Here is a 26,861-nt window from a genome sequence, read left to right on the forward strand (position 1 = left end):
ATTTTACATTTATTTTATTTTTATGGTGTTGGATGAAACTTTTTTATTTATTATATTACAAGTTTTTATGAAAACTCAACTAATATTTTATTAATAGATTTACTATTTGATCATGAAAAGATGCAGCTATTGGATCAAGTATTGAACTTAGCTATCATCAGTCATGTCCTTTGAAGATCAAGGGATATCATTGTAATGAGAGAAACTTTTAGCAATTAATAGCTTGAGCTCAATTATTTTGCTCAAGTTTGAAAAACAATAAATTACAATGATTTTAGAATTCTTTTTAACACACTCTATTGCTATAGGTGAAATTCATTAAATTCAACCACATGCTCTGATCTGAAAAAAATAAAAATAAAAATAAATTAAAAAAATTAAAAGATTGCTGACAAAATTATCAATTGAACGATCTACTATCCAATGTTATAAAAAAAATCAATGTATTTAGAACAACAAAAGTAGTATGCAATGCAACAGATCTGGCAATTTGGGCTTGAGTTTCTACTCTTGCATCAGAAAAACTTGCACATCCTAAATTACCTTTTGAAAGGGATCAAACAAAGTTATAAAAACAAATTGCACCAAGAAAATGTTTCCAAAGGTTGGCAAACAACTTCAAGTGTAGGAAAATTGAAACAAAAGTACCTGGTTATAGCTTTTTACATGAGCAAGATGTTGAAGAATTTTCAAATACCAATGCAAAAATTGAACCCAATTTTTATAATAAAAACTATGTATTCCAGATTCTTGGAAGAAGCTTCCAGTGATACAGAGGCATGCAGAATGTGACTCTACCTCTACAATCAGAAAACACAATTAAAACAAAGGAAAGAAAAACAAAATAAAAAATGATAGATTTCAATTAAAATGGTGCACATTTCCATGAAAAGAAAATACTCACACTGGGATATTGGATACGTAGTGTTTTCAAAAAAGTATAGGAATCATGTTTGTAAGTTATTTGAAACCATTCAAGAAAACATTTTGACTTATACATTATTACAGAGTATTACAGAGTTTTTGGATCTCATGATTTTCATGTAAAGAAGAATATTACTACATACAGTTTGGGAATAAGGTAGGAGCCATCTCAAAGCCATATCTATATATATATATATATATATATCTATATACATATATGTATAAATTGTGAACACCTCTATGGTACCCAATTGATGATTTTAGGGGTTTTCTTTATTCCATTGGTTGATCTTTTTCGAAAAAGATTGGGGTTTTTTTCATTTTTCATTTTTTCATTTTTTTTTTTGAGTGTGTGAGCAGTTTCCAATGAAGTAGACAATCTTAGGAGGCTCTGCCATTCCCCAAAATGCTTGAAGAGGAGGATGTTCAAAACCTCATTGCAGAAAGAGACGAACTCCTGCAAAAACTGGCAGAAAATGCAGAAAAGGCCACTTTTGATGCCAATGTCATGACCCAGCTGCGTGACTCCCTTGCCAAGGTTACCCAACACCCTCCCTCCCCTCCCCTCCCCTCCCCTTCATTCAAACCCCACAGCACACATGCATCCAAACCCTAAAACTGCCAACTTGCTCACAGAATCACAAACCCAAATCTTATCCACCCACAAGTCTTCCACCTTCTTCTCATCACATCATGCACTACTCATCACAAAACTCATCACAGGTCAGAACAATGTTGAATCAACAAGAGGGAGATTAATGATATATACTAACAAAAACAATAAAAATAATATGAATAATACTAAGAAGAAGAAGGGATAAGAGAGTATATGAAAGAATGGTGAAGTAGTAAACATCATGACGGATGTATTAGGTTGCAGCTGAGAAGCTTTTGTTGGAGAGCGAGCTGAATCTGGCGCAGGATGTCTACAACAATCCTGCTGCCAGGTCCAAGGCGCCCTCCAAGCGGACCTCCTCCACCGCCGCAGCACTCAACCTGCTGCAGCAGCAAAACAACAACAACAATGGCATGGAGGATGCGAGCAACGTCGACGCCGCGGCTGCCCGGTCCACGCCTGCAGGATCTCGACAAAACTCCACCATGGTCGCTCGACCTGGATCCGTTCGAACCTCCACCACCACGCCGTCGAGGAAACCGTCTGCAGTAGGCCCATCTCGGAAGGGATCCGCGGCGGGGACTGGTGGTGGTGGTGCACCTGATGAAGCAGGAAGGAGATCTAGCAGAAAGAGCTCGACGATGATGCAGAACAATGCAGAGAGTCTTGCGCAGAGGGCGAGTCTGCTGGCGGACAACAATGCGGATGTGCTCGCTCAGAGAGCCTCGATACTCGCGGAGAACAACGCCGAGATTCTGGCGGAAAAGGCCTCGATGCTCGCGGAAAACACGGCGGATGTCCTCGCCCAGCGAGCTTCGATGCTAGCGGAGAGCTCCGCGGTGGCGCTCGCCGACACCGCGGCGGTGCTCGCCGAAGGCTCCACCGACGCCTTGGCGAAACGCGCGTCGGCTATTGCAGAGAACAACTCCATGTTCGCGCCGAACGGCGTCGAGTTGGACTTCTCGTCGTCGAGGCTTCTGCCTGCGCAACGATCCTCCATGAAGAGGCAGAGTGAGGTATTGCCCGACAGTGTGCTGGATGCGGCTCGGGCTAATCTTCGACGTGCCTCTGAGCTTGACGCCTCACGCAGAGCCTCCTCGATGGGTTTCCCATCATCGAAGAGACCTTCAGCCTTGGCATTGCCTTACTCCTTGCAGGAATCCAAGGACCCGAGCCGAAAATCCTCGACCATGAGACCGTCCTTGGATATGGCTGGAACGTCGAGGAAGAGCTCCGCGATGACGACGGATCCGAGACTCGGCAGCGGTCTTCTCCTCGACCAGTTGCTCGAGAAACTGGAAGCGTTGGAGCACGAGATCATGGAAACGAAGCGGAGTTCCCAACTTGCGAATCATGGATCCTTCAACATGGGCGACGATGTGGGCATCGATGAGCAACAACAGTTCGAATACAACTCACCGGAAACAGGTTCGGCGCCTGTGCCAATGCGAGGGTTCTCCGAATATGGTCGAAAATTCTCGTCTCTGCCGCCGGGCATTCCTCTCGAGCCTCGAGGTGGCTCTAGGAGCTCCACACGCAGTGGAAGCTCACGGGGAAGCAGGTCAGGTGTGGCTTATTATCTCCCTCTCCATTTCTCACACAACCTTCTGTGGCTTCAGTTTTGCCTCTCTTGTCAACTGCACGATCTTACCAACCACTCGTTTCAGAAGAAGAACAACAACAACAAAAAAAAAAAAAAAAAAAAAAAAAGGTTCGACGCGTTGAATACGTTCTGAGGCGCATGACCGTGTGCGTGTGCCTGTTGTTCAGACTGGCAGAGGAAGCCGCCACCATGGAAAAGATTGCGAATCTGAAGGCACGAGTGAGCATGCTGGAATGCGAGCGAGAGCGAGAGCGTGTTTGCTTGCTGGAAGCTGCCAAAAAACACGACAAGAGCGACGAAATGTTGCAACGCATCCAGCAACTGGAAATGGCCATCCAACAAACCCACGAAAACTACAAGATTCTCAACAACGGTGGGGCGTAATTCTTTCCACTACAACCCCACAATTCACATTCCCTTTGATATATGTTGCAGCTGTTATGGACTCTACTATATGTGCGTGCAGCACTGTAGTTGTTCTTGTTGTTGTCGTTGTTGTGATAATAAGAAAAGAGGAAAGCAAAAACGAAGTTGGGTGTGTGTTGATGAAATAGAGACAAAGCAGTTGCACTGCAAGAGGCCAGTGAGGCTATACCAAACCAATCGTTGCATTGAGAAGGAGAGTGACAACAACAGAAAACGATGCTCATCTCAACACCACTTTCGAGAACTGAAGAATGAAATGGACAAACGGCGCCGCGATCTCGAGGTTTCTGAATGTAGCATGCAGCAGGTTTTACCCTCTTCTTTCTTCTTCTTCTTTCTACTACATACCGATTCTCCATGATCTATTACTCATCAATATATATATATATATATATATAGATATATATGTAAAATCCATTTTGGTGAGTGTTTGTTATTAGAAGGTAGTTTTACTTGAATGTACTTATTCAGAGTGTGTTGTTTGACTGTTGTATAATGAAATGTTTTTTTTTTAAATGTTTTGACAGTTGTTTGTGATGTGTGTTATTGTTGGCAAAGAAAAAAGCAATGGGGAATTATGGAAAACTATGTAACAAAGCACCCATGATAATAAAGTCCACACCACAGTATTTAGTTGATGAGCAACCTATTGATGGCCAACTGAAGCAGTGTCTCAGTGGCTCACCCACACTTGAATTTACTCACTTGAAATTAGGCAACCAAGGAGGAGTACCTTCTGAGGTATAATCTTAATTAGTTATTTAATCTACATGCACAAATGGGTTTATTCTAAATTAATGTATTTGAAAGTCTGTATCGTTATTAGGAACAGTGATTTGGGTTATTCAAACACACACACACACACACACACATATATATATATATATATATATATTGTTTTCTATTTTTTTTATTGATTTGAAGAATGGTGATTGGAATGTGGTGATGAAGATGATCACGTTTAGCACATCCAAAGGACCACTTGGAGGCCAAATGGTCCATATCATGGAAAAGGTTGGCAAGAATTTGCCACAAGTTGTTATGCAAGAGATTGGGAAAATAGTAATAATTCCAACAATCACTTCCATTTCATGCATAATTTATCATTTTATTACTTTTATTATTTTTAATCTTACAACATTCTTTTTCTACTTCTTTTCTTTCCTGTGCATTATTATAGAATTGGAAGTTTTTACTTTATTTTTCTTTTTGTGTCCTAAGTTTAATATCAAACTTTCAATTTACATCAAAATTTTGATGGTAAATGACAAGAAGTTATTAGTTAACAATTGTGTGACTAATAGTTAATCTTGTTTTGCAGGTAGCATTTGGCCGCTCAGAAAGGAATTCACCAAGGTGCTTATCCCTTGAAAACTATGGCCCTAAGAATTGTCTTTCTAAACCTCCGTGTGGTTTTTAAACACCAATTATTCTATTGATTTTTTATTTTATTTTGTTTTGTTTTTTGATAAACAAAGGATCACATGTGTAATTTGTGGTTTGAAAGTAAGCATCATTCATTCTTCAAATCATGTGTAATTGCAAATACAAAACAACAAATAAAAAGTGCAGTTCTTTTCTTGTATGCATGAGGAAATTCCAATGTGACCTTGATGTTATAATGATATAATGAGACATGCTCTTGCTTGTGATTTAATCTTACATTTATCTACTGTTGATTGTAGAGGATGATAGTATTAAGAAGCAGTGTAATTTTCTAAATTCTTCTCATGAAAATTTTAAAACATGTAAATATTGTGAAAATAACATATTTGACATATTGTCAATAAAAACAAGTAAATAAATGAAAAAAATACCATGGTAAATGATTACTAATGAATAGACACTAAATAATTTATGTAATTTAAAAGGCAGGTAAAATTCTAGAATAAATGCTTTGGCTTTTATACAAGTTATAATAAATTATTTAATCTGCCAAATTTGTAAGATTTTACACCCCAAAAAATTTTAATTTTATCGTGTAAAAATAGCTGCTACTTTCACCAAAACATTCGATGAGATTTAAGATATAAACTTGTACTACTGTGTTAACATTTTATTAAATGCACCTTCTTCTTCTTTTTTTACTTTTTCTTATCAGTGCGTAATTCTGAAGTGGAAATTTGCTGTAAACAATAATTGCAGTAAATGAACATGTTGATTTGAGTTAAAATATTCCAAACATTATTTTTAACCCTTACAATACGCCTACTTTAATTAGATAGTTATATAGCATTTCCATTAAACATTCATCCATCCATCCATACATGTTATGGCATTAATGTGTTTACAAGTAAAAGAAATAATCTTCAGCTGCATTTAAATCCTTGTGCAAGTGACCCTACTGTATTATTGTATGACTCTGAACCACCTGTAACTGTTTGATAAAAAATTACAACTTATATACAATTTTTTTGGTGAATGTTAGATAATTGTGTTTGTATTTAGTAAAATAAAATAGGAACTACATGGTTGGTAGCCTAAACTATTACTTAAAATTTCATGTTTGAAACCCATGAAATACATTCACAAAAAAAATTTCAATTTCTTAAGTTTTTTCTCTTAAATACTTAATATGGATTTTTCCACATAATAAATTACGTAAAGACAAATCATGATAATTGTTGTATTTCATTCTTGAAGATAGGGTTTTTGCAAGCTGTTTGATGAAAATCTTTAAAAAGTATCAATAATAAATATAAACTCACTTTTTTCTTTTTCTTTTTTTCTTTTTACAACAAACAAAACAACCAAACAACAAAAGAAAGAAAGAAAGAAAAAAAAAAAAAAAAAAAAAAAAGAGCGAGTGAACCTGAGATACCATCACATTCAAGTTTTTCAGTATCAAGAATGCCTGAAATAAGTAGACAAAACATAATAATAAATTTTGAGCTAAATAATATCAGAATCAAAATTTGAGACTGTTGTTCTTTTAGCTCATCTCTGTGTGGTGTAGCTCACATCAAAATACAATAATCCTACTTATTGAACACATAATGCTTTGTTATGATATATATACATATATGCACATAAAAATATTGAAAACATATATTTTGTACATTGGATCTAAAATTTATTTACCCAAATGTTGGATATGTTCCATTATATCACATAATGGAATAGAAGAGTAGGAATATGAAAATATTTGTAAAGTTTTTTAATATTCTCTTGACTCTCATGCTATTTTAATCAAACATACTTACGACCAAAGGCTACATCAATTTTTCCGTTAAACAATAGTGTGACCATCTTTCTCTATCTTATAATTCACTTAACAATTCCACACTCTCAATTTCTACACACATTTCAAAATATTATTTATGGACTTAAAAAAGAAGACTAAGAAAATGATGTCTTGGCCTTCCTTTATTCCTCTCTTCTAAACTAAGTCTACTATAGTCTTTTAGGTCTCTAAATCTTCATAAATCTTGTATTCCAATAATCTACTAGTTTTGATTGGCTTTTATATCTATTGACTTTTATGTCAACTTTAATTTTTGGATTCAATTGACCTTTTTGTGTACACAAACCTGTATTATTTTTATCTATCTAATGAAACCTATTTAATGTTTAACCTACTTTTGTAAGTGACATTTTTCTCTTAATCAACTAGAAAAAAGAGAACATAATTGTACAATTTTATACCTGATGCATACATCCATACATATAATCTAAACCAAAAAAATAAAATGTTTTTTTTTTTTTTTTTTTTTTTTTTTTATATATAATTTTTACAGTTTAAAATATAAACGATATCATCAACATTATTATTTATATGTCTTACAAAATATGAAACTTCTTTCTAAAAAAGACAAAAAGGAATAAAATTCTGATTTTCATTATGTGATAAAATACCTTCACTTGAATATTTAAACAGAATGAACATCCAAGGTTTCACTACACAATCAATATATTTTTTCAATTTATAGAAATGCATTTTTCTTTGGTACAATCTCTCTTTGATTATTTTTTTGGAAGAAAAATATAATAATAAAGACTTCATGTTCCCCTAAATTTATATTTCTAAACCATACCTCTTATATCTATAATATCTTACAATAACACCAAATAAAATAGTTTACAATAATAATCTTTGTCACCAATTGATAGTTCATGTATTAGAATATGTAATTTATTCATAGTTCTTAGTATATAAGGTATAAGATGTAAAGTTTAAACTCTAATATTCAAATTTCAAATCTTAACTAAATGCTTGTGAAAATCTTAACTAAATGCTTGTGCAATTGCATTCTTATTGCTTGGAAAAGTTCTTTATTAATGTTGTGCTTTTTTAATTTCAAAAAAATTGTTATGCTGTAGAAGCCATTCTGACTTTTAAGTGTAAAAAAAATATAATTGCCACTTTGATCTTAATAAAAATTTAACTTAAAACATTGTATCTGTGTGTCTTTTATTTATTTATTTATTTTTATTGATGAACCCAATTTCTAACACAAAAGTTCTAAAGTGACATGTAAAATACAAGTTTTCTTTCCAAACATCATTTTAATACAAATCATAAAAAATAAAAAATAAAAAAAATCTACAAAATCACAAGGTCTCTTATGCGAACTAATAGTACAATCGCTTATATCCAACCTCAGAAGAAGATTTACAATAATTGTTACTTTTGTTCACTTTTTTCTAAGTACCTTTTTAATATACCTTTACAAGGCTTTTGTATGACATATTTTAAAAATAGACTTCTAAGTGTAAAGAATATTTAATAATTATATTTATTTTATTATTTTTAACATTTTAATCTTTAATATTGTTCTAAATCTTATAATAATACCATTAAATAGCAAACCTACTTGCTCTTAGCAATATAATTACTGTGTAATCTATCACCTTTATCAACTAAGCTATTTTAAATAATAATGTGATAATCATTAAAAAATAAAATCTTAAATATTTTTTTTCAATTAATTATAATATAACTCAAAGCTTACAAGATTTAATTTGAGCTATGCTTTAGTATCAAAAAATATATATGTTCTATACATTATAAAATAAATAACTATATTACTTACATCTTCATCTATATAAACAATGGTTGTTATTTTAATTTTCAAATTTCAATTTTTTTTTATTGATTTTTTAAAATCCCATTCAAATTGATATTCTATATTAAAGACTTTGAGTAAAAAATTGATTCAAAAATTGATAATTAATTTAAATTACTTACACTACTTTATGTTATTATTTAAAACTATAAACTTTTTGAAGTATATCTACTTTTATAAAAATAAGAAAAAATTAAATCCTAACTAAGCATTTAAGCAAAGTTCCACTACATTGAATTGTTTTTAAAATTAAAAAATGCGTGAATAAATAAATATAATATATTTTATTTTAATTTTTGATATATCATTATAAAAAATAAGTTTTTTTATATGGTTGAATAAAAACATGTGTTGAATGAACAATCTAGGCAAAACTACCCTCACAACAACAACAACAACATCAAACAAATAAAATAAAAAAAAAAGTTGAAAAATGAAAGAAAAGTAAAACCTCCAACTAAATTCATCTACATTGGTGATTTAAAAATAAATAAAAAAAATCATGGTTATTTAATGTTATTGTTACATTTTACAAAGTGAAAGTTATTTTTTAATTTGAAAAGAATAGAATAAGACAGTAATGAGAACTATGACTAAACATACACACACACACACACACACACAAAGTCAATAAGGTTACTAATATTCAACAACAATGAGTGCTTGCAAACACATCTAATACATTACCTATCTTATTAAAAAATAGAAAAAGAGGAGGGAAGAAGAAAAGATTCCTGATTGTCAATTGTAATATGTAAAAATAAAGATATAAACTCACTGTATTAACACTAGGAGAGTGGGCACAAAAAGGAAGTTGAACCTACCTAAATTCTCAAATTGGATAAATGCCCACTAAAAAAAAAATCATTCTACATGGGATAATTTAGGGCATTTTCTATTGACGAATTTCAACCACAACCAAACTCTTAACCCCGTCTAATCGTTCTTAAATAATTTTGTTTTTTGTTTTCTTAAACCCCAAATTCTTAACCCTGCACTCCTCTTACCAATAATATTTTAAGAACGCCCAATAATTGGTTGCCTATAATGAGTTAGTTTCTTACAAAATCTGACACTACTTAATGTTGTGGACATGCATGGATGGATGACGGATGAATGACAGGCGGATGAAATGAAAAGTCAAAGTGGCGAGCTGGGTGATACCTGTTCTGGGAAATCGCTGAATGGTCGCTCGGCGACTGGAGCGCGTTTCCGACTGCTGTAATCCATCCTGTAGGTAGGTACTTAAAGTAAAAGACGAGCATAGTAAATCTCAGCCACACCAATTTGCACACGCGGCCTCCCAAGCCCGGACATCCTGACCCGGTGGGGTAGGGTGGGGTGCGGGTCGGAGGTGGATCGCGGGTGGTGTTGACGCCGTCGCTCGCTGCGGTAGCGGCAATTGCTTGCGTTGCGTTGCGTTGGCTTTGGCTTTGCAGGCGTGCGTGTATGCGTTTGTGAGAAGTAGTAGCAGTGGTAGTGGTGGTGGTGCTAGCCCTGTTCCATTTGTATGAATATTGCGGGAATGAGACGAGATTGTGAGCAGGGATGCACATTCGTTCTCCCTGGCTTTTCCTCCGTGTCCCTGCTCTTGAATTAACGAGTGAAGGTTAGCTTGACTTGCCCCATTCTAGTGTGTGTGTGTGTGTGAGTTAGGGATGGGATGCTAAGGGATTTTCCGGTCCTGAGATCAAGCGGAGAAAGCTCGTGAATGGAGCGAGAGAGATTTTTGTATCCCTGCAGGGATGTGTTAAATGGATCGTGTGGTTCTTGGCGTACAGGGGTGGAGGAGGGTTTTGACCTTGAATCTCCATGAATTGATAGGGGATTTGTCTGTGTTTGGAGCAGATGCTGGATAAAGGGAGTGGACCAATGACTTGGGAACCGGACAAGTCGTCCACGAGGGCGGATTTCGGAGGGGATTTTGTGGCTTCGGATGCGGATGTGAATGTGAATGCATTTCAGGTGATCTAATTAGCTTTGCGATTGGCGATTCTGCAATTTTCCACGGATTTTACGATTAGATTGAGGACTACAGTTTCGGTAATTAGGGTTTTTGGGTGAAGTGTTGCAGAGAGAGAGAGAGGGAGAGTGACAGAGGAGGATAGTGAGACGTGTTGATGTCTGTTGCTTTTTAGGGTGAATTATTGTTCGATGAGGTTTTCGAGCATCTGGTGATAACGCCAGCGTCGGAGGATGGAACGATCAAGAATCGTGGACGCCGTTCCGCGGCGAAGGTGTCCTCGGAGGATCGTGGAAGTGAATCACTGGGTTCATTACCGCTTTTTGAAGCCGAAGGGTATTCCCGTGCTTGCAGAGTTGCTCGCAAAAAATTCATTAACCTCTGCTATCAGGTTTGCATTTATACAAGCCACTCTGATGTTTTCAATCAAAATTATGATTTTTGTGTGCACTAGCAGCAAAACTCAGAACAATCTAGAATTTGTACTATTCTGATAGCGTCACATCCTTGGTGTCGAAACAATGGGCGTAGGAGTTTATCTGTTACAGGGATAGCCATGCCACTTTTAACAATGACCTTTCTTTAGGATACGAACTCCTTCAGTCGGAAGTAGAAATCGGTACCATGAAGAATTTCACTTCCAGCATTGTAGAATCTTTTTCAGCTGCATATTTCCTCTCTCAGACTCTAGTCGTTTCGAATCTGATGAACAAAGGGAGCCCTCTTGCAAATTATTAATGAGCTCTATGATGCAACAGGTCGATGATAATTTGGGAGATCTTAGGCACGAGCTCGAGAGTTTTGATGCAAATCACGAGAAGAAATTTATTCAGGTCGGAGCCGAATTCTTAGTCACTCCCATCTCTTTCTTTCGATACCTCGTCGTCTCTTAATCGAATTCCTAGATTGCGATTATGTGCTGTTTGCCAAGTTAGTTTTAAGTGTACGTCACTGCTAAGCCTGTAACAATTGTCACAATGAGTTGTCGAGCCGGTGCTCTTTCTTAGTGGAAGGGTGTATTTGCAGTTGGAAGAGGGAGCACATGCCTTACTCAGTGTTTCCAGTCGGTTGGACACTCGATTATCAGCAGTATGTCATACTGCTGTCAAAATTGGAGGACATTTACAGGTTTGTCGTCCCTCTTTATAATCTATTCTCTGCTCTATTGGTAGTTGCAATCGATCTAGCTCTCTACAGGTAGTGTTTTAACTTTGTGCTGGCTGTCGACTACTTGTTGTAAGCTAGATTGACTTAAGACTCGTATCATGACCGCGTTTGATGGATCACGTTGAGTATCTGGGTGCTTCTTGTCCTTTAGTCAGTTTCAGTTTGGTTATCGTGTAGTGAGGAGTACTAGTGTTACTGGTTATTTGAGGACTACCAATTTTGTCAGTGCAGAAGGCAGATCAACAGAAGTCTGCTGCCAACGATGCTATCCAGCTAACTAAGGTACGAATTTATTTATGTATGAGGTAATGAAAGTTGATTACTTGGGATACTGGGTGTGATGTACGTTATGAGTGCTGCATTTTTACTGATATTTGTATATCGATTGGAGGTGGTCTAGGCTATTTTATCATCATGGGGTAAGGACTGAATCTTTCAAATTTGGCTATTCCTTACGTTTGTTATTTTATTTATTATTCATTATTTTTGAAGTAAGTTATCAAAAAGTAATTCTTGGTTGATGTCAACGGGTCCAGAACGTAAGCCGACTCAATGTGTGCACCAGTTCAAACAAATAAGTGTACGGATATTGTCTTTCCGATCTCGATTTTAACATTATATTCGTGGTGTGATGTGTCCCAATTCTGAGATGTCTCTTAGTTCTTATAAGAGAATCAGAGATCATGGATAATGTTCTGACAAATGTGGTTATGGTTTTTCTGCTCTCAGTACTTGATGGAGTTTAACTCGAGTCCATTGGAGCTTATGAAGCTTTCTCCGTTGTTCTCTGATGATGCGCGTGTCGTAGAGGCTGCAGCTGTAGCACTGAAGCTTCGTAAGTTTTGTGGCTTAAGCTCCTAATGCACATCATGAATTAAAGTGTAACACCAAAGACGAAATGGTAAACCTTGTAGTGTCAATTAATTTAATTTAATTTAATTTAATTATTTGTTTTTTAAAATTTTAACGCAAGGCGTTTGTAGTCTAGTGGGTTCTGACAACCTTAATACTGTAGTCTTTATGGGGCTACACTTGGTCAAACGGTATCTATGTTTCTGAACCAGAACCATTCGTTGATAAGGGGTGGAGGTTTTGATACTTCAGATGTGTGTCTAGTGTGTAACAATTCATTTTTATTTTAAAGCATTAATTACAGGGCATCAGGTTTCTTTGAAGTGCATTGAGCTTGAGAGTGGGATACCTATTTGCAAGATTTAATTATAACTTTCTGATTTGCAGGTTTGGTTGCTGGGTTGGAATCTGGAGCTCCTGGAACCCAAGTACATGCTACTCCGAGTTTGGGCTTGGAAGCTGCGTTTGAAAACCTTCAAGAGTATTGTAGTGGTACGGTAGTATATGGTCATTTTACACTAGAGAGATTCATGCCAGCTGAGTTAGTTTTATGGTTGATGTAATATGCCAAGTAAAACTCCTTGATACCTGTAGGGTAGTTCTTGCAATTTGGCGCTTTGAATGTTAATAATGCCAGTTCTTGCCACATGTCCTTCAGTAGTTATACAATCGTCATTGATATGTACTGAGTATCTCACCTTTTCGTCTCAGACTTGGAGAATCGTCTGCTCTCCCGTTTCAGCACGGCCTCTCAAAGACATGATCTTATTGTTATGGCCGAGTGCGCTAAAATTCTCAGCCAGGTTAGTCTTCTTTAGTGCCCGGGAACTCTGAATTTGTACGTTAGTGATGCCCATTTCAGTGTTGTTACTCAAGCTGTGTATTTGGCTTACCAATTTGTGCTTATGGTTTTATTTTCACTGAGGACTTCGTAGTTCTACGGATTGTGGATGTTATTGTCTTCGATTCAGGACGATTAGGGTGAGGGCGATTCTAACTAGAATTTTCTAATCTTCATTGTAGAGTGATGTGCTCTGTAAAGTCGGAGTTGAAGGAAAGTTTTCAATATATGCATTTTCTGTAGTTTGCGTGAGCAGCTGATGAGCCATGAGTTCGGTGAATTGGCACCATGCATTTCTGTTGATCAATTGTTGAAAGGGTATTCTAATAACATTATTGTTAAATCTTGGGGAGTCCCTGCTACCTTGTTCCAATATGGCCAGTCCTTGTTTACCAACTCTTCTCCTGAAATGTTTCATGGACCTTACTTTTGCGTTGCCTGGCTTCATTGATGTCTATGCCAACGGAATTGATATGAGATTGAGCTCTCGTTTTATTACTATTCTCAATTGTAAAACTCATCATGTCCTTGCTGCGACAGTTCAACCAAGGGAAAAGTGTGCTCCAGCTGTTTATTGCGTCTCGATCGATGTTTATGGATGCGGAATTTATGTACAATAATGCTTACCCTGACAAAGGATCTGCAGCTAAGCGTCTTCCTGATACGGTCACTGGTCTTTCTGAGACCTACAAGGATATTGCCGGTATGGGCATTAATCGAAGGCATTTATTTGTTTTTCCATCAGAGACCAAAGTGGTATTTGTATTTACTATGACGAACACCGTATATATTTTTGATAAACATTTGAGGAGATCCTGAAGATTAACATCCTCCATCGTGATTTTAAGATTTGTTGAGGAATTAAGGTAGTACTTGCAGGTGTTGGATTCAAAAGAGAGGCTTATGAATAGCTCAAGCAGGGATATTTCTTGGTGATATGTTTTGTAAATTTTGTGAGTTATGTTGAATGCTTATAAGTAACCTTATGAAACCTTTATAAGGTTGTGTAAGGCAATCTAAATTTTGGAGTTACAGGGACTGTTCGGAAGGAGGCTGATGTAATATCCGCTGTGTTCCCATCACCACAAGTAGTTTTGACTAATCTAGTTGAGGTACCTACATTATTCGTTAATTTTGATAAGTATTTCCAATTAGTATGCCTTTGTCCTCAGTTTTTTTTGGGGGAGGGGGAGGGGACGGGGTTATTCGTATGAACGATATAAACTTTATGCCGACTCTTTTTCTGCGCTAACCATAAGAACGTGTTGCAGCGAGTGCTAGAACAATTAGTGGTCGCGACACTTGAAAACCTTCTCTCAATTCCATCTCTAATGAATCCAATTCCAATGGATGAAGGCGGTTATCAGCAGGTATGGACCTATTTTTGTGTTCATCATGGATGAACTATTCAGATCAACTAATATGGGTTTTTAGTTGTCCTTTTTTCAATCTACTTCATGCGGCGTGATTTTTGCATGTTATCATGTGTAACTGTAGCTTTTACTGTACACGTTTGAGTTGTTTGCGTTGACATTATATATATATATATATATATATATATATGTGTGTGTGTGTGTGTGTGTGTGTGTGTGTTTACGTTTGTATGTAATTGTTTTCAGTACTTGCGCCTGCTTGCTGGGGCTTATGAGAGGACTCACGAATTGGTTAAGGAACTCTGCACCATGGGATCCGAGGAACTGAGTTTTGAAGGTTTAATCTTGACCAATATCCCTGTGCATGAACAGAAATTGACATTCATTTATCAACGATTGAGATGTATGCTTTTGAAGAATCAACCTGATGCATTCATATCGTCTTCTGAACAGCAACCTAGCAGTAATAGAGTATTTGTCCAGGTTGTGTCTAGTAGTCCTATGCCGGCCAATGAACTCTTTCATTGTAGACTGTTGCTCGAAGGAAGTTGTCAGGGGCTAGATAGTTGGCTTTTTTTATTTTTTTATTTATTTTTTTCTTTTTTCTATTGGTTCCCTTGATACTTTCTAGCTTTTTATGATATTTGTCTCATATATGATGGAAGGCAGCTGCTGAACCATTTGGCGTATGTGATGGAAGTAGTGTCATACGATTTGTCAACATTCTCTAAAACTCATCATGGAATGCAAGCAGATCTAGATTACCTTTTTCGTTTAATGCTCACGATTGAGTGTCCTGCACAGGGTGGGTTGAATCCCTCTTTTCACCTTATTTGGAAGTTTATTTAGAAATTGAACGTGCGTCGCTGTCTCAGCTCTTCCAATCAAAGGTACAACCAGTCGTCTTGAAGGAATATACCGAAAGAATGAACCTTGTTGGAGTGGTTCTCATCTGCGTCATAGCATGTTCTTCAGAAGCTTTGATCAGGGCACTGAATAGTTCGGAATAGATGCATTCCCAGATCAACGATTTCATTGTGATTATATATGATTGTGGACTATCCAAAATGGTTTGTTAATATTTGATTACATTTTTTGCCTCTTGTTTATGCCCCTGGTCTTAAATTTGAGCTTTATATTTTTCATGTTCTAACATTATTATCATTCTGTATTATCTTCAGATGGTAGAGTTGAACAAAGATCAAGGATCAAAGCATGATACCGCTGTGGATGAGATTCGTGGTTGGAATGAAGAAGCAGTATCTCGTTGTGTGCTCTTTACTCCACAGGTTTTCGTCTTTCACATCTTATTTTTGTACAATAGTTCTAGCCACGCTGATGTGCAATTTGGTTGTTTTGAAAAAACAAACTCGATCGGAATCACTTTATTGGTTAATTTCCAATATCATTTTACTCTACTATTTCGGATTCCATGTGTTTGTAATTTGTCTTTGCCATTGTTCCTAATTTACGAGGACCTTGAGTTTTCTTAGTTTCTTTCAAGTATTTGATCACCTTGGTTTCTTAGTTAGTTTGAAGTTTGAGTTGTATCTTGCTGATTGTAAAATATATATTTGATTGTTCATCACCTATTTTTTTGGGTTTGAAGCAGCTTTTTGTTGAAAATTCTCATTAATAACAGAAATTTCAAATTGCTTTGATTTGGAATACACTCAGATACCGATTCTCGTCTTCTGTCAATTCCTTTGTTTGCTTTCGAAATGTGATGTATTAGGATCCTCTAGAAGTAATTTGTGCAAGAGAATTTTATGGCGAACGGTGAACGCATGTTCTTATTGCTATTTGCTGTGGTGATACTTGAAGATTGGATATCTGATTTTTCTTGGTTGGGTTTGGGTTTGTGGATGTATGTTGCAGGCTGCCAATTTGGCAATGAACGTGAAGGCCGTTTTTCTTTCCTTTCTCGACCAGGTATAATGTTTTTCGTTTTTATAAATCTCTGTGCTTTTTAATGTTTTAACATTGGTTCGCAGAGATTTAAGGAAGCGCATGGAAAGAATAAGTTGATAGCAAAATAAAGTGTTGCAAGAAAGATGATATAGTCTATTTCTTTGTTTTAGTGTGTTTATTGTTTATAATTTATTTTGTGATTTTTGCAAGATCTACTTCTACCAGCAAAGAGTGTGAATCGTTTTGCATATTCTTAAGGCTTGAGAGTTGGATACTGCGCTTTTTAAAAAGACAAATGCCAACTTGTTTCTGCAATCCTCCTGTAGGAATGCCAGTGATGAAGTTTGGATCAAGAATATTATACAGTACAATTTTAAATGAAATACAGATAAAAGACACATCACAAAATTTGGCTTTACCTTGGTAATCATAGTGAACTAATATGTTATCGAAAGCTGGGACATGGCTCATATTTATTTAGTTCAGCTTTCTTATGTTTCACGTGTATAGGCGGACTGGCTCGTGCATTGAAAGTGCATAAGATCGCGTCCTCTTAATTGGAAGTTGTTTGCTTCAAGCCGGAGCTTTTTTTGACAGGGTTTTAATGACATGCAATGCCGTGGTCACAGGTCAACCAGTACACAACGGAACAATTAGAGAAAGCAATCGTTGCCTTGGATGAAGCAGCGCAGAGACGAAATCTTTACTCCGTTGGCTTTACAGTGAGCCGCCGTGTAGCTGCTGCTGCCACCACTGCGGTTCGTAATCACAATATTGTTGTTCTGTGCTTGCCTTAGATGGTTTTAGTTTTAGGCTCTACCTGCTGGTCTTCGTGCTTATTTTTGTATGTAATTTTTTGCCGTCAATCAATAATCGTACTTGGTATTCTATGGGCTCCTTTTAACCTCATTGTTTTCAGAAGTTGGTTGGTGATCATGAAGAGGATTTCTACGGGATGTCTTTACGCTAGGCTAGAGGTGTATTCTATGATTATAATCGATCGTTGGTGCTCTTGTGGATATTAAGGCTGAGGCAGCAGCTTCCGCGGGAGAACGGGCGGTTCGTGGCTTTATGGTCGCTGTGTACAGAGCCACAACTAATGCCACTTCGGTTCAGCAGGTTCGTTCTCACCACCTAGGCGTGAAAGACGGAACACACCCTGTATTTGCATCTGGAAGGCTTTGTCCATATTCCTGCACAAAATGTGTACAAAAGAGAATTCACATGTTTGCGTCCATTTGGCAGTATTTGACGAGCATCTCGCGATTATTACTTCCCTTGGATGGAACACATGCGGCATGCTGTGAACAGATGGCATTATCCATGGCTAATTCTGAACGCGCTGCTTTAAAAGGTCTTCAACTGTGTATCGACACAATCATGGCGGAGGTCTCCATGCAATTCTCTTTTCCAATTTTGTATCATTAATTGTCCCAATTCTTTCATTGTAGACTGTGAGATGTCTCGATAGGATTTGGACTTGTCCGATTCTTCTCGTGATGTTAGTAACACGGATTGTGGTTTTGTAGGTTAATCGCATTTTATTTGCAGAACAAAGAGCCACTGACTTTAAGCCAGCAGAGCATGGAAGTTCTTTGGACCATCAGCCCACCAGTGCCTGTATCAAGTGCGTAGATTTTCCTGTTGTTTTTGAATTTGAAGACTTTATTGTACTTGTCTGTTGTTGTAAACGTAATGCAAATGATATTTGATCGAACTACATCTGGAAAGATGATCGGATAGAATGGCTGTTGGTTAAATCTTCCTCAACTGAATTTTTTTCTGAAAGAAAGTTGTAGAACATGACTGATCATTAACTAAAATCACGAAATTTTAAGTTTTTTCTGACATTGTTGTGTGGAAGTTTTTAATGTATTTCAATAGTTGGAGAAGATCCTTCGTTTCTATAATTCTTATGATGTAGTCTTAAATTTTTTCAGAGTAATATCATATATGGAGCACATGCTGGATTTAGGGTATGAATCCTTAGAAGGGCTTAATAAGCAAGCCTTTTTGACAGAATTGGTATAGGTACTAAACCCTTAACTGCTATGTTTTGGGCGTTGATGAGCCTTATTCTCTGCGTGTAGATGAAGGCAATGTCAACTGTTATTACTAGCAGCACATTTCAGCCTATATTTTGACATGGGACACGCCTGAATATTTACTTTTTCTGGTCAGATGGCTAGTTCGATGAAGCGTACTGTTAGTCTGGGAAGGGTTTTAAAATGAAAGTGATGTTTTGTAGGGCAATCGACTGAACGATAGCCTCTTGATTCACTGGCAACGTTTTACCTTCAGTGTCAGGTTGGTTGGCTAACGCCAATTTATTGCATTGTGAAAGCACATTTGCATTCAGAGTGCATGAGCTATGCATATTCTTACCTGTTTAGATGATGTGTGCATGTAGCGTACAAATGCTAATATTCATCAAGAAAGTCCAATTTCATTTTAAGATTTGAGGATTTGTAGTCTTATCTATAACTATGTTTTTGGCTGCTTGTGTGCGTAGTGGAGGTCTTCGTTTGAAACGCGACGTTGCAGAGTATGCAGAATTTGTCCGAAGCTTTAAGGTTTCAATCATAGATGAAAAGTTTGAGTTTCTGGGCACGTAAGTACAGTTTGCAAACTTTAGTCCTCTTTCTGTTCCATTATTTCATCAGCTTTTGGTGCTATTCAAGCTTCAATTGCGACCTGATTATTTGAACTTGTGTCTTGTAGTTTGGCGAATGTTCTCATAGTATCTACAGAAACCCTGCCCTCTTTGATCGATAATAGTCTCAAAGAGGCTAGAGAAGACGCAGTACGGTATGTTCTGACTGCAAGTACTGACGTCTTTCAGTAGCTAATTCTGCAAGTCTTGTTGAGGGATTACCATTTTATAAAAATATCCTGTATCTTGTTCCTAAGTAATGCTCTTTGCTACAATAGATAACTAAAGCTTGGTAATACGTTAAGTGAAGAGTTGGCACTTTTGTTGTTGGATTTCATAATTATGAAGTATTTATTTTCAAAAGCTGGCGTGTTGTTCTAAGCTGTATGAGGTGTTCCCTTCGTTTTGTCTTTTTATTTTTTTGCAGTTTTGTCAAGTTGAGGGAGGACTTTAAATTGGCGAAGCTCGAGAACAGGTAAATGTTAATACTTTACAAAGATCGCATCTTTACTTCATTTTTAAAATTCGTAAGTTTATTGCGGTGAGTATCGAAGTCATTGAATCGTGTTGCAGAATGCTCTTTCCTAACAGCTTTTCGTGGCTATTGTACTCTACTATTGCAGGATCAGTGGATGGCTAGACAAGCCAAAGAAAGCTACAAGTGCATTCTTGCAGATGGGAGCTTTATTGGGGAATAAGCCTGTCAATGAAGAAGCAGTTGCTGGACAGGACTCACGGACTCCGCTAGTGTCAAATACAGTAGTAAAGGATACAGGTAGGAAGGATTCAGTTCATCCAAATTGCGATTTTGTAATGTCCCCTCAAGTACTCTCTGCATTATCTTCTCTTTTAACAGCAGTATCATTTGAAATGGGTTCCCTGAGAGAATTAAGACACAGAATGTCAGGAAGTCTGGAAATATTTTTCATCTAACTGACTTTGCCCATGATGCAGATGGTGGACATGGTGAAGTGTATCCTGTGTCAAAGGTTAGGCATAATGGTGTGACAGTTGAGGCTATTGGTAGAGTTACACCACCACGAGTACGAGATAGTGAAGGAAGAAGATTTCAAGGTTATAATAAGAAGATGGATGAATTTGGTGGCCTAGTTTCAGGACGATACGAATCGAAGATACATCGTACTACAATGGACGATTATGGGGATCTTGAACCAGCATCTCATTATGCTGAAGGTGAGTTAGGTTCATCTCGAAGAACAGGTGGAAAGAGTGCGGAAGCAAATGGAAAACTATGGACTGAAAGAGGGTCTAGCCGTAGCGGGAAAGGATCATTCTTGAAACCAGGAGTTTCAGAATTTGGAACATTTCGATACCACGGATCAGGAGAAGAGAGAGAAGCTACCATGCGAGACAACGCAAGTTCTTCGCCGCTAAGCCGGTCTGGAACCCTAAGTGAATTGCCTGACAGAGTTGGAGATGGAGTTGGAGCATATAGTGATGATGTCGCATCAGAAGAGAGAAATGATGCCATGAAAGAGACTGTAGGTTATTCTTCTTTTCGGGGATCTAGACGGTCCAGTAGATTGTACCAAAGCGGTTCAGGAAGACTTGAAGGATACAGGGATGTGGGCTCATCGAGGGCGAGAGATGTTCGTTCACACGAGAATACTGATTCTCCTTTGAGAAGATCCGAATTGTTGAGAAGATCGTCTCAAATCCTTGGTGACAGAGTTGGATCGCATAGGGAGGTCGAAGGAGAACATGCTGAAGTTTCCCTACTAGAAAGTGCTATGTCTACGTCGCTGAGAGAATCGAGAAGACCAAACCGAATGTCCGAAGAGGACAGAGGTGGTGTTAGGGGTGGAAAAAGACAGGAGTCAATGTATGTCCCGCGTTACTCACGTAACGAGGTGACTGGCGGTTCTCGAATGTCCGCTACTTCAGTCTACAAGGGACGCACAGACACCAACGTAAAACCTGAAGAAGTCAGTCTGAAGAATTCGCTTCATGAACAGAGGACGATGAGCAGTGCGTCTGGTGGAGAAGCCAATATTGGGAATTCATTCCACGAACATAGAACGATAAGCAGTGCGTCTGCTGGAGAAGTCAATATTGAGAATTCTCTCCATGAACAACGGACGGTGAACAGCACGTCTGGTGAAGTTAAAGTGGAAAACTTTGTCCCTGTTGTAGGATTACAGCGCCTACAAAGTACATATGTCAAGAAAGAAGCTCCTTTGAAGTCAACCTTTATTCATGCTCCGTCCACCCCTATTCCGGCTCTTCCTGCACCTCCTACAGCTATGTCAGATGAAACACCTGCTCCTGTGAAGTCAGTTTCAGTTGGCCAGCTGGATATAAACAGCTATGCAGACAAGTTGTCCTTGGATGCCATTCGTGATGACGAAGATGCAAGCTCAACCAGTGGTGGATGGTCATCAGATTCAGCTTCCTCACCTCGTTCAGGACAAGCTGCTCCAAGACTTCCTTTACCTTCAGTTAGGTTTATTGGTGAAAAAGGTCAAACTGCTTCTGGAATCCTACCTTCAGATGTTAAACCTGGCCTTTCAAGACGTGCTAGCAGGAAAGATAGTATTTCTGGGCTTTCAAGACGTCCTAGCAAAAGGATGAATTCAAATCGGTTTCTGTATAGTATCAATTCCACTATCTCTAGACTCGAAAGCACCCAGGAACTCGATTCAGTTTCTCCTGCACCACCTCCAGCTTCATCTTCACCTGTTGTTGAAGAAGCAGAAGCTTCTTCGCTTCCTCCGCCAGGAAAATCAGCTCCTCCTCGACGTCCTCCTCCTCCACTTCCTCCTTCTCTGCCAGGAAAATCAGCTCCTCCACCCCCACCTCCACCCCCACCTCCACCTCCCCCTCCACCAGGAAGATCAGCTCCTCCACCCCCACCTCCACCCCCACCTCCACCTCCCCCTCCACCAGGAAGATCAGCTCCTCCACCCTCTCCTCCTCCACCTCCACCACTTCCTCTAGGAGGACGAGCCGCTCCACCACCTCCTCCTGGAGGACGGGCGGCTCCACCACCTCCTCCTGGAGGACGGGCGGCTCCACCACCTCCACCACCTCCGCCACTTCCTCCTGGAGGACGGGCGGCTCCACCACCTCCGCCACCTCCGCCACTTCCTCCTGGAGGACGGGCAGCTCCACCACCTCCTCCACCTCCTCCTGGAGGACGAGCCGCTCCACCGCCACCACCTCCTCCGGGAGGACGGGGTGCTCCTCCACCGCCACCACCTCCTCCAGGGGGACGCGGCGTTGCTCCACCGCCACCTCCCCCTCCAGGAGGGCGTGGCGCTCCACCTCCACCTCCTCCTCCAGGAGGACGAGGCGCTCCTCCTCCTCCTCCTCCATTGGGTAAAAAACCACCTCCGCCGGCTCTGAATGTTGTGACTAAGAAGCCGGCACCAGCTAAAGTTATATCACCGCCAAAGCAAAAACTTAAACCTTTGCATTGGGATAAATTGAAAGCTGCGCCTGACACATCAATGGTGTGGGATAATCTGGATAAATCAATGGAGTACGTTTCTCCACCTTCCCTATACTATTCTTTCAATTCCCCTCTTGGCTTACCTACTGTTGGTGGTCTTTATCATTAGGATAATTGAAGACTTATTTAGCACTTGCCTGCAATTTCCTTATTTTGATCAATTGTAGTTGATTCTGTTTATTTGTTGCGTTCCTGTAGGTTTGATACGGAGATGCTTGAAGCACTCTTCGGCCTCGCTGCCCCGGCTCCCAAAAAGGATGTGAAAAAGTCAGCGTCAGCTGCTAATATTGTGCAAGTTGCAATACTGGAAGCTAGAAAGGCTCATAATTTTTCTATCCAGCTTCGGGCTCTCGGACTTACTAAACACGAGGTTATTGGAGCACTTCTAGATGGCTCAGGTTCATTTGTTTCCTTTCCCCTTCCTATCATGAACTGTTTTGGTTTATTTAAAATCAATGTGGCATGGAATGGTTGAGAATATAAATTTAAGTTTGCCGTCAGGTGGTAGGAGTGGGATTGTGAAATTATGTTTTCAATGTGACTGAACCAAAGATTTCATTTTTGAGTTTGGTTTCGTCGTTCTTTTGTTTCGCTCTTGGTTTTCGATACTTTCATCATTCCTTGATCTTGAAATTTTTTTCACTTGAAGCAAGGAATTGGTTTTCATTTTCTTTAAGTACAATTCTGGTACGATCTTTTTTGTTAAGTAGTTACTCCTAACTTTATTTGTGCTGAATTTCTCTTTGTTGCTTGGTTGCGAAGGTGATGGATTAAGCATGGATGTTCTCGAAACATTAGTGAAGGTGGCACCGACCGCTGACGAGAAAAAGAAGTTCATGAATTATGATGGAAGTCTTCTAAATCTTGGTCCTCCAGACCGCTTTTTCCATGCCATATTGCATGTCCCAAATGCGTTTTCTCGTCTCAGCGCATTGTTATATCGAGTAAAGTATGAAGAAGAGATGCGACACGTTCGAGGAGCAATCAAAGTTCTAGAGGTCATTACATGATTTTTTTTCTTGTTTTGGTTTTTCTGTGTGGTTGATGGTGTAGATATTGAATCGGTCTATTGACAGTTTGTTGTACAGTAGGAAATCATTACCAGCTGCATGTGATCAGAAGTGGTATACTATATAAGGCGTTAGGTTCTAAATCATGTATTGCGTTTTTGATCCAGTCGGCATGCAAAGAGCTGAGAGGGAGCAAGACATTCAATAAGCTTCTGGCGGCTGTGCTGAAGGCTGGCAACAGCTTGAACAGGGGCACTTTCCGGGGGGATGCCCAGGCATTCAAACTTGATAATCTCTTGAAACTTGATGATGTGAAAGGAGTTGATGGAAAGACCACTTTGTTGCACTTTGTGATCAAGCAAATTATAAGTTCCGAGGAAGCACGAGTTGCAAAAATGAACATGGAATCTACTCCTTCAACTCCTTGTACTCCTTCAACTCCTCAATCACAGGATGCGTCTCAGTTTGAAGCTTCCTTTGCAAGCAATCATTTAGAGAAAGAAACTGGTGATGAAACCAAAAACATGGGAATGGGAGTAATATTGAGATTACCATCTGAATTGTCAAATGTTAAGATCGCAGGCGGCTTAGATGCTTCTTCTTTGAAGGCGGTTATGCAGAAGTTACTTAATGGATTGAATGATGTCAAAGATCAGCTACGGGAAGGACGCTTCGCTGCATCGCAAGGAGTGGAGGTTAAAGTCAAGGATAGTACCATAGATATCGCTGATGATTGTTTTCAGGCGGCAATGGAAAAATTTGTTGCAGATGCAGAATCGAGTGTTGCCGCTGCAGATCGTGATTTTACTGCAGCATTTGCAGCCGTGAAGAAGGTTAGTATTTACTTCTATGGTGAAGCTGCTGCTAAGGATGATTCACAACCTCTTAAGGTGTTTCTCGTTGTTCGAGAATTTTTAGGCGTATTAGAACGTACTTGCAAAGCCATAATGCAACCTGTGAAGGGAGGTAAAAGTTCTTAGTGTATTAATGCAAATAATTTCAAGGTGCACCACTATATAGTGCTGCCTGTACTTGTAACATATCATACCTCTGAAACTGTTGATCATAAATCACATTTTAAGTATCGTATTGGGCATGTAAACACTGCTGGTATCCTCTTTGTTTGTTTTGCTGTGAACAATGCTCTCCTTATTCATATTAAAATGCTGTAATAACTAGAATTAAGAGGTTTTTACTAGAATTATCGGTATGCCTGTGGAAAGAATTTCATGTATTCAGATTCCTTTTATTCTTGTTTTGACATATTAATAAAGGGTAAATTTGAATCGTATATTACAAGAGTGAATTACATGTTTCTATTCCCTATCAGGTTAAATCCTCCTGGTAAAAGCCCTGCAATTTTGAGAACAATGTCGGACATATTTGGATTAATGACAATGCCTAAGAGAGTCTTAATTTATAGGACACGAAAGGAGCGAGGTGAAAGATAGGAGTTCGTTATAATTGGGAATGATATCAAATTTCTTCAAATTTAACATTAGCCAAGACGCTATCAACGTTAATAATTTTACCTCATTCTTCTGTATGTAATGTTTGAATTTCGCCTGTGTTGATGACAAAATATTTTTATCTTTATTCTAAAAATATTTCATCCATGTATCCATAATAATTTTTGAAGAATATGGTAAATTTTTCCTTGTCAACATGCCGACTTTAAAATTTGTTATTTTACCCTTTACAACATGAATATGTTGCAGATTTGAAAGACTTCTCATTTTTCATATCATTGATAGAACGAACATGTATCAAAGTACGCAAACTTTAAGACACTTGGAATCACGATGACCATCCAAAAGCATAAAAAGTTAACTTAATCCTAATCGTAAAGTTTACACAACTCTTCTATCTACAAACAGTTACTTGAAAAACTTCATCAAGTACTTACATATAGCGATTCTTTTAAGCGGTACCGAAATCTTATCTAAATTGTATATTTGTGTACTATTATTCCTGAAAATGGAAATGTTGCAACAAAACAACGTATTAGAAGTTTTTATGAGAATTTTACAAAATATTTGTTGTCTTAAAACAGATGGTATTTATTTTCGTAGTCCATTCGGATTCCACCGTAACAAAGTGTAAAACTATCCATTTTCCTAGTTCAAGTATGACATAATCTTGTCACAATGTACAAAATGATTGCTATGCCTAACAATAGGATATCTCCTAATTACAAAATTATACTTTTAATATCCTCGTTCTAAATATATACCAACTCAAAAAAACTCATGATACAAAATGGAAAAAAAAAAAAAAAAAAAAACACCACACAACACAAAAAACACAAAAATACAAAAGCACTCTGTAACTGAAAAAGTCTATATGTACACATTTATTTATTACAGTGTCTTTGGAGGATAATTATTCTAACATTCAATTATAAATAGGGGAATGTTAAATAGACCAATACTTATACTAAATTTACTCACCCCTCATGAAAAACTCAAATAACCTCTAGATTTATTTCTCCACTACTAGATCCAAAACCAATGAAAACCATCAACATTCATCATAATTACCATTCTTCATCATAGGTAGATCATTTTAGTAAAAACCTTGGTCTAATTAACATTCCCCTATAAATATTCAATATTTTGATTAACAATTGCACAAGCCACATTCAAACTCACTACAAACTTTTCCATCCTTCAAGGCAACAATGAACAAACTCTTACAAACTACACCCAAAATCTATTGAATTTGTGGTAAAGAAATGCGCACCAAATAGACATTCAATCACACAAAACTCCAAAACAATACAAGAACAAAATCACAACACATGAGTCCCACGGCACATCCCGATCCAACAATGAAATCACCAATAAAGAAAAAGAAATTATCAAGGAAGAAAAAGAAGGAAGAATAAACACGGCAGCACGTTATCATCCACGAACTATATATCATCCAAATACATTCATCTATCGTCTAGCTTGAGTGGGTGTGTGTGTTCGATCAAAGGTTCC

At 37.9% G+C, this 26,861-nt stretch overlaps 2 protein-coding genes across 4 annotated transcripts; both read left to right on the forward strand.

The window, feature by feature from the left end:
- Positions 1-90: 90 nt before the first annotated feature.
- On the forward strand, positions 91-5,557 carry LOC112294716 (uncharacterized). Of its 3 annotated transcripts, XM_073540330.2 has the most exons (9): positions 115-1,081; positions 1,285-1,462; positions 1,798-3,101; positions 3,311-3,516; positions 3,698-3,876; positions 4,128-4,310; positions 4,521-4,631; positions 4,891-4,925; positions 5,255-5,557. In XM_073540330.2, the coding sequence occupies exons 2-9, from the start codon at positions 1,331-1,333 to the stop codon at positions 5,259-5,261; spliced, it is 2,157 nt and encodes a 718-aa protein (XP_073396431.1). In that variant the 5' UTR covers positions 115-1,081; positions 1,285-1,330; the 3' UTR covers positions 5,262-5,557. The 3 variants fall into 3 exon arrangements, with proteins under 3 accessions (XP_024401243.1, XP_073396431.1, XP_073396432.1); XM_024545475.3 differs by lacking the exon at positions 5,255-5,557 and having other exon boundaries at positions 91-1,081; positions 4,891-5,154; XM_073540331.1 differs by lacking the exons at positions 115-1,081; positions 5,255-5,557 and having other exon boundaries at positions 1,322-1,462; positions 1,805-3,101; positions 4,891-5,154.
- A 4,490-nt stretch (positions 5,558-10,047) lies between these two features.
- LOC112294431 (uncharacterized) lies at positions 10,048-24,979 on the forward strand. The gene is made up of 30 exons (XM_024544829.3): positions 10,048-10,244; positions 10,484-10,600; positions 10,774-10,989; positions 11,357-11,431; positions 11,625-11,726; positions 11,997-12,047; positions 12,495-12,600; positions 13,005-13,109; positions 13,329-13,420; positions 13,999-14,161; positions 14,494-14,570; positions 14,730-14,828; positions 15,078-15,168; positions 15,636-15,721; positions 16,013-16,120; positions 16,710-16,763; positions 17,372-17,500; positions 17,769-17,861; positions 17,988-18,131; positions 18,272-18,369; positions 18,683-18,767; positions 18,991-19,049; positions 19,255-19,353; positions 19,464-19,550; positions 19,823-19,870; positions 20,019-20,170; positions 20,350-22,897; positions 23,066-23,265; positions 23,630-23,865; positions 24,045-24,979. The coding sequence occupies exons 2-30, from the start codon at positions 10,484-10,486 to the stop codon at positions 24,855-24,857; spliced, it is 6,333 nt and encodes a 2,110-aa protein (XP_024400597.1). The 5' UTR covers positions 10,048-10,244; the 3' UTR covers positions 24,858-24,979.
- Positions 24,980-26,861: the final 1,882 nt, after the last annotated feature.

This window comes from Physcomitrium patens, chromosome 17 (assembly GCF_059467195.1).
Source record: "Physcomitrium patens ecotype Gransden chromosome 17, ASM5946719v1, whole genome shotgun sequence".
Lineage (NCBI taxonomy): Eukaryota > Viridiplantae > Streptophyta > Bryopsida > Funariales > Funariaceae > Physcomitrium > Physcomitrium patens.